The following is a 13139-nucleotide window of genomic DNA, read 5'->3' as shown; positions in this document are numbered from 1 at the left end:
CCAAAATCATATATGTATGAGCAATCGGTATGGCAAAAGAAGCCAGAACATATAAAATATATATGTGTATACGAAAGTGTATTTGCATAAACAACCCGAATAGGAGAGTCCGATTCGCATAGGTCCATTAGTCTAAAAGTTAGGAGAATTGCACCGGGGGTCTCCTTCAAGTTTGGCCGCTAGCATTGTCGATCCGGTGGTCTCCTTCGAGTTTGGCCGCTTGCGCCATCGATCTCGAGACCCATCGACGCAATCGGTGTGGATACCGATAGAGTAGTGATACTTGGAGCTTTAAATTGACGAACCAGAATCAATACATCATGATACGTCGCAATTAGGTATGCTTTATGTCCTTATTCCTCTAGTAGGTAGTGAAATTTAATTTCACTATTAGAAAATTTTGTGGTGTATTTGATTTTTTAGTTGAAATTTTAACTCAACTCAATTTTGAAAAAAATAAGAAAAGATAAAAAATAATTATTACAAATGTTGAAAATATATAGATGTGCAAGAATATATATATATATATATAGATATATAGATATATAGATATAAAGTAGATAGAGAATTTATTATTAAAAAATTAATTATGAAATTGGTTAGAAAAAATATGAATAAGATATTATTATTAAAATAAAGAAAAAAGATAAAATAATAATGATTGTAACGTTGAATTTGTGAAAGAATAGGAAAAAAGATAAAATAATAATAATTGTAACGTTAAATTTCTAAAAAAATAGAATTGAGTTGGATAAATTAAAATTTATCCTAAAACCAAACAAGGCTCAATTTCTCTTTCTTCTACCTCTCTCTGGCCCATGGAACTAGCAAGAGCACACGAAGCAGGACCTGAATCTACAATGTTCTATGCAAAAGAATGGGGGAAAGGATTCTGGTTCCGACAGGCTCCTTTGTGACCACTGTGGTCGCACGGGACATTTGAAGAGTACTTGTTGGCTGCTGCACGTGAATCCCTCGACTTTTTTTTTTTTGCTGAAATGTATCCCTCGACTTGGGAATAGCAAGGAAAGTCTGGGCAGAACTCGAAGGGGCCATCACAGCAGTGGAAGCAGAAGAAGTCTGCAGGAAGATTCATGGGTGAAGGACCAGCAAAACAACAAGGCCGACAGTCGGCACAATAGGCCAATGCAGCGTAGACAAGTCTAGCGAGCAACAGCACAACAGGAAGCCTAGCGAGTAGCAGCACAACCGGGCAGCTCTCTCGTCTGTCAGAGGTCCAATTTCAACGCATTTTGAGCATGGTTAGGCCTGATGATGGTGATGTTGAGCCACTCAAAGGCAACATCTTTATTTTGATTAATCGTGGAAATGATTAGATAATTGACAGAAGAGACACGAGACACATGATGACATGATGCTCGAGTAATTTTGAGAAACCGTAGGTTGTTAGTGGAAATTATCCAGTGACTATCCCGAATGGAAACTCAATTCAAGCAACGAGAATCGGGAAAGTGAAGATTGGGAGTCACTGAATGTGTTGCTTGTGCCCAATTTTAATTGCAACTTGATGTCGGTTGCACAGTTGTCCGTTGATCTGGATTACCATGTGACCTTCCTTCATAATTTGTGCATGATACAGGACCGAACCTCGAGGAGGATGCTTGAAGTGAGTGAGCTAGAAGGAGGCTCTATTATCTGAGACCTCACTACTCAGGTTATCAAGTAGTGGAGATTAAGCATACGGACATATGGCACCAACGACTTGGCATCCTTAATGTCGCATTTGAGTTTGAGGGTATTAATCACATTCAAGTTTGAGAGAGAGAGAGATTTTGTGGAATTGCGGCAGAGCGGCGGCTGGGAGAGGAGAAACAGGCCCATTTTTTACATCAGTTCAATCCCTAATCCCTTAAAAATTATATCAATTTGTTTTTGGAGGTTTGTAACTGTATCTTCGTCATCTATAGTATCGTCGGTGGCGGAGAAAACTTACGGAACCATATAGGTACATTTTACGTACGGTGGAACATAATAATTCTACGGAAGATCCCCCCATCTATTGTGATGGGAGGATCCTATCTTGGATGTCTTCAGCAGCCGGATGAACCACATGATGGTGGTGCTCATGTCATGGTAAGCTCATATCTCAACATCTCCTATTAAATATTAGTTGCAAGCAAAGTTGTTAAAATTGCGATTCTACCTAGAATCGGTCGAAGGTTGTAAAATCGTGAATCGTAAAATTCTACCTGTAATTAATATATATATATACATATATGTAGCATACTTTCCTAAGAAAAAAAATCAATCATTGTTCATTCAAATAAAGACCACAAATCAACTAATCAACTTTAAGTCATAAAATACAAAATAACGTTATAAATTATTGAAATTCAAGGTCCAAATCATAATTCAATTAAGATAGTGGCCTTAGATAGTACAAAAACTTTGGATTAATAACAGTGCGCTTAGACTGTAACAAATTTATACACTGGGACAAAAAAAAGATGTAAATTGAATTCTGATATGTTAACATATTAACATCCATGATTTCAAACTCCAAGCCAAAAGAAAACGCTGGGCAGACAGTATGATACAGTAAGATTGCTCTTCCAGGTATAGAAAACAGAGAATGGAGCAAACTTGTGGGTGGAGTCAGAATATTATTCTGTCAAACGAAGCTTAAGATGTCAAGACAACAGAAGGATTTTTCAAACTGTGTATTGATTGAATGCATTTATCTGCAAGATCAGAGAAATAGCTGGATCATCTTCTCCCTGAAACACAAAATCATTCCATTCACATGGAAAAAGAATGGAGACAAATATAGGAATAAAAAGCCAGTTATCATGATTGAGCATGCCTGCATCAAATGAGAGTGGCGATAAACTAACACAGATCTGTTGAATACAAAGAATGGAGCAGGAGGAGTAGCAGGGGGGTAGTCAGCGGCAGCGGAATCCCACGGCTTGCGGCCCCAATGACCACTGACTCCTCCAACGAACCCGATGGAGCCTGTTGACCCGAAGACCCACCTCGCTGATCCACCTCGCCTCTCAGCTTGCTAAGGCAGTATAGAAATCGAAATTCTGGGAGCATAATCGACTCAGTCGATTCAATCTATCTGTACATAATCAACTCAATCGAGCAAGCATGAGTTTGGGGAAGGGAGAATGAGAGCTCAGAATCAAAGATTGTACCTGCCCTTCCCCCGGTCGAAGCTCGGAGTAGCCGCGAGACCCGAGAAGGTACCTGCCACTCTGTCACCTGAAGAAGGTGGATGGAAGCTCGGAGCCTCGGACAAGCTAGCTTGTCGGAAGAAGAAGTAGGTATTAACCGTTAATAGAAGCTCGGAGAAGCATGTGGATGGAAGATTTCGACTCGAAGGTTCAAAGCTCGGACTGGAAATAAGGGAGAAATTAGAGTTAAACGACTGGAAAGAAGGAAGAAAGGGCGGGCGGGCGGGAGAGGGAAAAAAAAAAAAAAAGGCTCTAGGCCTGGGCTTCGGCCCTCTTCTGGGCCTGGGCTTGGGCCGACTCAGGCCTGAATGTAGAATCGCAGAATCGGCCCTTTTGCGATTCTACGATTAAGCTCGCGATTTAGGCCTGATTGCACAATTCCGACTCACCTCGTGGAATCGGAATCGGTGACCCCCCATGAATCGTAGAATCGTACGATTCTACGATTCAAATATCAATTCTGATAACCATGGTCGCAAGTCATAGTAAAAGTTTGATCCGCAGAAAAAAAAAAATTACAAACAGTCCAACCGAGCATGAAAGAATCAATTAATAGATGAGTTGATCGGAATACAAATGAAGACAACCGAAAAATCGGAAAAGAACCTATGTTTCCATTCAGAAGAGCATTTCCTTCCCCTTCATCAAGCCTTTAATCAAACTGTATTTACAAGTGTATATGCTCTAAAAATCCTCAATCCTACCCTCTTTCTCCGCAACGGCGTGGAGAGGTTACCACTCCATTTCTATGGCTATTGGGTGATTTCACATGATGACTGTGGTTACGGTGATGGTTTGGGCTGGTCCTTTTCTCCGTCTCCCGCTGCTTTTCTCCAATTTTCTTAGCCTTGCGGAGATCATCCTCTGGAACTATGTACACAAACGGGCCAGCAAAGACATCGTTGTAATCCAGAAGAGGCTCGAGAGTCTCGACCACAGTGCTCATTGTGGGCCTCTGCTTGGGCCGGTGGCTCAGGCACTGGTATGCCAGTGCAGCCACCTTTCGGGCACCAGACTCGGAGTACTGCCCCTCCAGCCTTGGGTCCATTATGCAGGCCAGTTTCCGGCGATCATTTAACATGGGCCTTGCCCATTCAGCAAGCTTCTGCTCACGGTGTGGCCGGGTCTTGTCCACGCATTTCCTCCCGGTTAGAAGCTCCAACAATACGACTCCGAAGCTATACACATCACTCATTGCTGTTAAGTGACCTGCGACAACAGGAAATACATCCAATTTCAGGAGAATATCTCCGACACACATGTTGTATTTGTCAAGTTGACCTGAAATGTGAACATTCTGCAGAAATTTGACAGAACATAATTACCGGTCATGATGTATTCGGGAGCAGCATACCCCTGCGTGCCCATAACTCTGGTTGAGACGTGAGTGTCATCACCTTCAGGGCCATCCTTCGCTAGCCCGAAGTCAGAAAGTTTAGCACTGAAATCCTGTCAAAGGGCAGTGAATAGGCCGCGATGTTAGCCATCATTGAATCAAGAATCCCGGGCTAGCAAGAAAAGGAAGACATGAAAGAATGCTTACAGAGTCCAACAAGATGTTTGAGGCTTTGAAATCTCGATAGATGACCGGCTTCTCTGCTTCATGCAGGAAGGCAAGGCCCTTTGCTGCTCCCGAGGCGATCTTCATCCTTGTTGCCCAAGGTAGAGACACTGAAAATCCTGAGAGAAAAATTTCAACAATGAGGTTGGTTAAATAAAAATTGTCAATTTCATAATCGCCAAGAAAAGAGGAGGAAGGAGACAGATATTCTTACTTCTGAACAGCTGGTTTTCTAAGCTTCCTCTGGGCATGTATTCGTACGCAAGCAGCCGGTGCTCATCCTCGTAGCAGTATCCGATCAGCTTCACCAAATGAGGATGCCTCAGCTGCCCAAGAAAGATCACTTCCGTCTAAAGAAAATTTGCAAACAACAACACCGGATAAGATCACTGCAAAAGTATATCATGACAGGGGACAGACAAATTTTAAAAACATACTGGCGGGCAACTTACCAGCCACTCCCTATGGCCTTGCAGCCCATCCAAGTCGAGGAGCTTGACAGCCACCGGTTGGGCCCTGAGGCCAGGCCGGAGCCTGTCATCAATGAACCCCTTGTGTACGGGCCCGAACCCGCCCTCCCCAAGGAAGTTGCTCGATGAGAAGCTCTGCGTGATGAGCTTCAGCTCTTGCAGGGTGAACGCGTAGAGGTTAGACCCGGCGAGGGAGACGGAGAGGTCCTCCGACAACGTGGTCGAGCTCGGGTGGCTCAAATCTGATAGGGACAGCCTGTTGAAGGGATTTTGCTGCTTCTCTTCTTTGGTGGGCTTTCTGGGTTTATGGCACTGTTTGCTTGTTTCCAGCTGATACCTGCAGCATTCTGGGACAAGACAGCTCCAAACAGCCATGGCAATGGCAACACAAAAGTTCTTTGACAACTAATAATGATTCTTTCAGAACTTCAATAAGTAGGGCTCATGTCATCATCATCTCAATTTGTTAATTTGGGTTGTGCAAAGATTTCTATGACCATATGATTATTCAAATAATATCCCTATATATACAGAAAGAGGGTGGCAACTCCTTTACACAACCCATGACGGGTTCCACTTTCTCAATTATTTTAATTATAGAAATACAAAAATTAATCGGTTAAAGTAATTCGATGTTTTTTACTCTTAAGCAAAAGGTTTCAATTTTAAATTTTGTGAATTGATGGGCTGATCTTGCTCGATCGTAATTTGTGTTCATTGAGCTATCGGATATCAATGGCACGTATAAAAAAATTTAATTATAAAAATAGATAATAAAAATAAAAGAAGAAAAACATTTCTTGCAGGCAGCATGGAGTTCAGACTCAATGATTCCACCGGATAGTGCGGTGTTCTGTTTGATTTTCTTTGATATTTTAATCCTTATTATAATTTCCACTGTTGCTTGTTTAAACAAATGGGTAATTGAGTCATGAGTCTAAAGGCACTGGTACGACGCGGTTGCCCCCTTTGACTTTGTTCATGATTACTTTAAAAAAATAATGAGAAAAAAATTGATTAGGAAAAAGAGGATTTCAATGGGTGTGTATATATGTTGATCTGACTGGAAGCAGAGCAGAATCTTCGAGACTTATTGGGCTAGCAAAATTTGACAAGGGATTGCTAATCGTGCAGGCATTTTGGGTTAGTCGAAGCATTACGAAACAGCTTGTTCGTAGTTGGATGCACAAAGGCCGTCGGAAATTCAATGTACAAACATATGCCGATGAGTCGAATCGGCTGCCTAATTGCACATATTAAATCTCGGTCCACGTTCGTTATCTAATGACATCCGGAGTCTCATAGGAATATAGTAATAAAGTTGGATTGAATTTGTGTATAGTCAACAGTGGATGGGTCAAAAGCTTAATTCAGTTGTTTCTCTTCCAATTTTCACCAATTTTACTAATGAAAAAGGTCCATGAAAAGAAGGCAGCCGTAATCATATGAAGTTTAACTACAAGAAGTTAACGCCCATGATAATATATAGAAAAATCAGCTGTTTCACACCTCATGACAGTGCATGCCTTTTCATCATCGTCCAATAATTTCTAAGGATTGCCTTGGGAGAATGAAACATGCCATTTGATTTTTGTTTCTGGCACGAGGACAATATGTTCCTCGTTTAAGACAAAAGGGCAGCTCAGCAAGCACGATGAAGTATATCGAACCCGGAAAAAATTAATTATCAGATATTCTCGATACAAAATGTGTGGAGAATGAAACATGTCGATTTTGTTTCTGGCACGCGGACAATATTTTCCTTGTTTAACACAAAAAGGCAGCTCAGCAAGCACGATGAAGTATTTCGAACCAGGAAAAAATTAATGATATTCTCGATACAAAAATCATCGAGACAGGACATATTCATCCACTCTGGCAGGATCTTATGGAGTTTTTACGGATCTTGATTAAAAATGATTGGTCTCCATTCCCCCAAATTTAAAGAAATATATTAATATGTCATCCGTTAGCTCAGGGTCTAGAAGCTATTCGACAAGGTGCAAAAACCTACCCCTATGCACACTTGGGTTTTAATAATGTTTACAACCTAATTCGAGACATCGTATGCATGTGTTCTAGAAGCTAGGATAAGGTTAGTTAGCCCGTGCGGTCGTCCTCTTAGACTTCTCTTAATTTAAGGGAGCTGCGATATGATATATGGTGATGATGGTGGGGATGACGATTGATTAATGCATGTTTCCATTGGTTGACTAGCTAATTAAAGATTAAGAGGAATTAAAATTGGGGCATTTGGCAGTTGTTGGGGCGTCACCATTGTCTATCTTTCTGACAATTCTTGTTCATTCTTGTCCTGCAATTAAACATCCTTCCCCGTGTTCCATGGACACAACCCAATTAATCTATCGGCTTTATATATTAATCCTACCTATCTGTGCATTGCCTTCCATCTATGGCAGTACGTACATACGTTGTATCTGCTATGTAGCGCAAAGAGCACATAGCCAAAAGAATAATGTGGTCCGATCGGCTAGTACTAACTACTCTGTTCGGTGACCACCAAGTGTTTAATTTTTATTTTTATTTTTCCCTTTTCCTTTCTCTTCTTGAAAAAGACTTTTATCATCAACCTCATATCAATCTTTTCACTTTCGTTCTGTTTTATTTTATTTTTTATAATGTTCAACTTGATCCTAAACATTAAGCATTTTGTTTCCCTTGGTCCTTCCATCTACTTTTACATCCAAAATATCACTTTCCATAAAACAATATTTCAAGAAAAATTATAAAATTCGAAAAAGTTAATAAAACTTAAAAATACACTAAAAAAAAGTGATGAAGAGAATCAGAGAGGGAAGGGGGACGGGGCGGCTTAGAGCTGGCTATAGTCGTGTCTATACAGATTGGGTCTAAACGAGTTTATGTTAAAATGGCTTAAATTTGAAAACAACACTTTTATTAAACATGTCAAAATCCAAAAATCCAAACATGATTTATTTCCGACTTGGCACGTATTAACCGTGTCTAATTGTATACATGTATATATACCTATACGATACAATATAGATACCTAAAATGAATCCATTCCTACAATATTTACACAATTAAACACGATAAACACAAATTCAAATTAACTGAACTGTAAATACAGTCATAACCATACACAATTAACATAGTAAAATATAGATAAACAAAATCACACCCATTATCCGATAAAAAGTGTCACAAGATACATGGTCTAAGTCGTTCATAAGCCGAAGACTAACACTTTCTTAAACAAGTAGGTTAATAGGTTCAGTAACATGATAAAACATGTTTAATTAAATGGCTTTAATCGTGTTTCTACAAGTTCAACCTGTCAAAGCACTATTAATTTTCCGGTTTATGCAATTTCAACCTTTTTAGACTGAAAATATACTTATCCAAACCCGAACACGTTTAATTTCGTACCATATCCCTATTGTATTATTGTGTCTTGCCATAAATTATCAGCACTTAGTCAGCAGCCAACCCTCCCCCACTGAGGTCGTCGGTGGCCTTTGGGGTCACTGGCGATCTCGGAGGGATAGGGGTGATCACTGGCGTGGCCTCCTCTTCATAGATTTGAGGGTTCCCAGCTACACCCTCTCCCTAGATTCGAGAATTTCCAATGTCATTGAAGAAACCTCGAATCTTGAGGGAGAGGCCTCGTCTGCCGCCACTCCTCTAAAGTCGCTAGTGATCCCAGAGGGCACCAGAGGTCAGTGATGAGGCTCCCATCGGCCCCCTACCCTCTCCTTTCCCTTCCCAATTTTCCCCTTTCACTTTTTATTTTTAATTTTTATTAGTTTTAATGATTTTTTTTAAATAAATTTTTTTGAAAATATTATAGGATGGAAGAGTGATTTTTGGATGGAAAAGTAGATGGTAGGACTAACAGTAATTCAAATTCTAGTTTAGCTAGCTCACAAGGGATAAAAATCTCCCAATCTCTATTCGCAAATTCTAGCTCGATTATCTTACTTAAGAAGAAGGAGCTAAATCACCTAAATGAGTCCATGTTAGTCTAGCGGATTCCAAGCTTACTCATATGTGATTTGGTAACTCTGAGGTCTTAGGTTCGAATCATCTCCATTCATTTGTATTAAAACATTCGCGAGAAATATGCTCTTCGCTTGGATTTGGAAGATGTCGATTTCTGTTAACTATACCAGACATTTAGTGGTTCTATACTGATGGGGTCAATGTTTGTATTAGTTATTCAAATCACAAAAGAAAATTGTACAGAGTTATGCTCACAGTGTGGAAAATTGCGCGGTTAGTTTAACTGAAAATTGCAGGGTTAGTTCAGTTCATTTTTTTTATTAAGAAGTAAAACCTTAGTATTTAGTTCCAAATTCGATCCCCACTAAGCGCACATTATCCAGGCGAGAGCATGCTACAGATATTTCTATTTCCATATTTTTGTTTTTGACAAAATTTCCTGAACTTATTTTGGCATTGCTAGAAAATGAACCTATCGTGACACGAAACAAGCGTCACCAGAGCAGGGCATGTGACCTTTAACTAGTCCTCTGGTGACCCCTATATTGGAGTCTCCATAGGTCCAACTATAGTGACACCTTTCTTCTTCTTTTTTTGCATTGCCCGATCTATGATCACACCACTATCTGTGACGCAGAGGTCTGCGTAGCTAACCACTTTGCCAAAACTCTAACTACACCCAGTGGCGGAGCCAAAAATAATGTTAAGGGGGGGCAAATTAAAAGTTTTGAGGCAAAAGTCAAATAATAAAATAATTTAGGGGTGGCATTGATTTTTTTTAGGGGCAAAAGTTGAAATTTTTACAAATTTGTATGTGAAATCTTCAACAAATGGAAAAGTCAGGGGGGAAAATTGCCCCCCTGGAGCCTTAATGGTTCTGCCCCTGACTACACTAGTAACTTGTCACTAAAGATCCTTCCTCGCATCACTATAGGTCTCTTTTCTTGTAGGGTATGCCTAGGAATCTATATGTTAAGTAATTCAGACTACTCTCATGGGAGTAGAATGTTATGTCTTTAGTATATTAGTAAACATAACAAAGTCACATATCTCAAGAAGTTCTTTTAGATTACCGACCTTTCAAAAACTATTTATCTATATATTATTTCATACAAGTAATGCAGATAAATAGTCAAATATACGAATGCGGCACAAATAAAATATCGTGAAGGGTTATTTGCCAAAAACAAACATATGCTAAGGGTTCATTTAATCGGAATTAAAAGGTTAATCAACGTGGCCTCGACTTTTATATATGATAATGATTAGTGGCAAATAAAACTAACTTAATGGTGCTTATTTAGAAATAGAACTCCACTGGCCAATATATAATAATTCATAATACTTTTTCCAAGGATACTACATAGGATAAATTACGGCAAAAAGGATAAACCAGTTTAAATAGTATCACACACATAGGTAACAAAACAGAGCTTAATGAAAATTAGTCTACTTTTTTTTTATGAAAATATATACAAAGTTAAAATGAGGTAAAAGATGCAATTAAATGAGTACATCATCATATACAAGAAATAAGAAAAGACATTTAAATGAACCATAGCATTTGGATCCTAGGAAGTTCTTCTCCATGAAATTGATGTTGATATCTATATAATATTAGAGTAGACTATCACTGTCGCCATCAACTTATTCATTTGCTACCGTTTTTGCTCCTGACATATTTTTGCCACCAATTATCCTCAAACGTTGGCATTTCGTCTACCAGCTTTGCCCCTCCGTTTTCCCTCTTGATAGAAAAATGACATGGCGATAGCGTCATCGTTGACAATTATTTTTTAATTGCAGATGAAGGGACAGTCGCATCATCCCCCTCCCTCCAATTGATCAGTTCCTTCCCCCCTTTTGGCGCCAACCTGACATTTTCACCCAATTTTCTAAAAAATTCTGAAACCCTATTGTCTATCTTCTGATTCATTTGAAAGAAGACTAGTTGGTGAGGAATTGTGGAAGATTCTCTAAGGTTCTGTCCATGCATTGGAGCAATCAAAGTGAGGAAAAGCTTATTCTTTCTTCTTTTCAGTTTGTTCGATGTGGTCCCCCTATTCTTTGTTCTGGTTGTGGTCCCTTGCTTTTGTCATTGTGTTTTCTTCATGTGGTTTGACTGTTTGTTGGTTAAAAGGCCTTCAGTTGTTTTCTTGAGTTGTTGTTGGCTTTTGTTTTCATCACGTGGTTTGACTATTTGTTGGTTGAAAGGCCTTCAGTTTGCTTTCTTGAGTCGCCGTTGGCTTTTTTTTTTTCCAGTTTGTTGGATGTGGTCCCCCTATTATTTGTTCTGTTTGTTGTTTTCTGCATGATGACTGAGATTTTTGGCTTAATCATTTGTTTATTCACAGTATGGCTGAAGATGACTATTATACTGTTGTTTTCCATCATGGGGGGGTGCTTGTGTATAGACCCCAGATGGAGTACATTGGGGGACAAATTGATGCATAGGACTATGTCGAGATTGATCATATATCAATTCAATTTATTGAGTGGACGTTTGAAGACTTTTATGGGGACAATGCCAAATACAAGAAAGTTTTTTGGTTGGATTCAGGTTTAAAAGTAAAGGATCGGCTAAGACCTCTTGAAAATGACACGATTGTTAGAATGCTTTACTCTATTGTTCGTAAAAAAGCTCAAAATAGAGAAGTACATTTCTATTTTGAGCATGAGTATGACATGGTAGAGGATGCTATCAATAGTGACAATGTTGTATAACAGAATGAGGATGAAGTGGAAGTTATTGATGAAGACAGTGAAGATAATGCTTATAAACCAAGACATGAAGATGAGGGTAGAGACAGTGAAGATGATGTGGATGATGCAGATGATGAGAATGATTAAGATGATGAGGACGAAATTGTTGCAGATATAGCAATGGCAACCCAGGATGTTCTGGTAAGCTAATGCCAAAGTCAAAGAAGCCAAAGAAACAAAAGTGGAAGGGCATGTAATAGTAGGCTAGGTATCTAAATGTTGAGGATGTTTAGAGGCCCCAAAAGGCAAGAAAGACAGCTGATGATGCTGACGATGAAGGGGTTACCATTATGATCAAATGAGAAGCATTAGAGGGGACAGTGATGATGAAGGACGAGATGAGATTAAGCCTCTTCAATTAAATGAAGGGGTACCATTTGGACAGGTTGATTTGCAGTTATAAATGTCATTTCCAACATTGAAAATGTTTAAGCAAGCTGTGAAGGACTACACAATAGCATTGGGAAGGCCAGTGAAACTAGTGAAGATTGACAATGGGAGATGCAGGTATATATGTGAACAAGGTTACGACTGGAACATATTTTTTTCTTGAGCAGAAGTTCATGGGAGTTATCAGATCAAGATTTCAATCTCACTCATACATGTAGCAAGAAGTTGAAAAACCATCAAGTTACGAGTAAATGGGTTGCAGACAAGCTTGTCGAATTCATGAGGCAAGTTCCTAACATGACTGCTGCTGATGCCTTTAAGTACATGGCTAGCACATGCCAAGTTTGATTTGCTGACATGAAGATTTACAGAGCTATGCACATTGCTAGGGAAGTTATTGAAGGTTCTGAGAAGGAACGGTATGCAAGACTGATGGATTACTGTATGGAGCTTTTGACAAGCAATGTTGGGTTAATTGTAGGGATACAAGTTGAAAGACCAAACCTATCTTCTATGTGTATGATAGGTTGTATTGTTGCTTTGATGCATGTAAAAAATGACTATTGTTTGGTTGCCAACCTCTTAAAAGGATTAGATGGATGTTTCTTTAAAGGTTACTATGGAGGCACCCTGTTAGCAACAGTTAGTCAAGATAGAAACCATTCATTTTATGTCATTGCATATGCCATTGTTGGTCAAGAGACCAAGGATGCTTGGAGTTGGTTTCTTACTCGACTTTTCGAAGCTATAACACATCCAAAAGAACGGGGC

The 13139-nt window shown here is 39.4% G+C and overlaps 1 protein-coding gene and 2 long non-coding RNA genes across 4 annotated transcripts; 1 reads left to right on the top strand and 2 right to left on the bottom strand.

The window, feature by feature from the left end:
- The first annotated feature begins 59 nt into the window (after nt 1-59).
- Nucleotides 60-3002, top strand: LOC116197877. Its single transcript, XR_004155108.1, has 3 exons — nt 60-338; nt 829-2094; nt 2877-3002. It is a non-coding gene; the product is annotated as an uncharacterized LOC116197877 (long non-coding RNA).
- Nucleotides 2354-3403, bottom strand: LOC116197878. Of its 2 annotated transcripts, none has more exons than XR_004155110.1 (2): nt 3162-3403; nt 2354-3085 (listed from the first exon to the last, which is right to left on the bottom strand). It is a non-coding gene; the product is annotated as an uncharacterized LOC116197878 (long non-coding RNA). The 2 variants fall into 2 exon arrangements; XR_004155109.1 differs by having other exon boundaries at nt 2354-3050.
- Nucleotides 3404-3732: 329 nt separating this feature from the next.
- On the bottom strand, nt 3733-5730 carry LOC116197876 (serine/threonine-protein kinase RIPK-like). Its single transcript, XM_031528143.1, has 5 exons — nt 5214-5730; nt 4976-5111; nt 4744-4880; nt 4526-4649; nt 3733-4409 (listed from the first exon to the last, which is right to left on the bottom strand). Exons 1-5 carry the CDS (start codon nt 5604-5606, stop codon nt 3901-3903), a joined length of 1299 nt encoding a protein of 432 aa, XP_031384003.1. The 5' UTR covers nt 5607-5730; the 3' UTR covers nt 3733-3900.
- Nucleotides 5731-13139: the final 7409 nt, after the last annotated feature.

The sequence above is a fragment of the Punica granatum genome, chromosome 2, assembly GCF_007655135.1.
Source record: "Punica granatum isolate Tunisia-2019 chromosome 2, ASM765513v2, whole genome shotgun sequence".
NCBI classification, from domain to species: domain Eukaryota; kingdom Viridiplantae; phylum Streptophyta; class Magnoliopsida; order Myrtales; family Lythraceae; genus Punica; species Punica granatum.
The sequence above is the reverse complement of the archived record's forward strand: the minus strand, read 5'-3'. Positions and strand labels throughout refer to the sequence as shown.

Excerpts from the sequence above, each read along its gene's own strand:
- LOC116197876 (XM_031528143.1), bottom strand. The coding sequence starts at position 5,606 with ATGGCTGTTTGGAGCTGTCTTGTCCCAGAATGCTGCAGGTATCAGCTG. Across the intron at positions 4,881-4,975 it reads AGAAAACCAGCTGTTCAGAA|GATTTTCAGTGTCTCTACCT; the intron begins GTAAGAATATCT and ends TTTTTCTCTCAG. Across the intron at positions 4,410-4,525 it reads TCCCGAATACATCATGACCG|GTCACTTAACAGCAATGAGT; the intron begins GTAATTATGTTC and ends CTGTTGTCGCAG.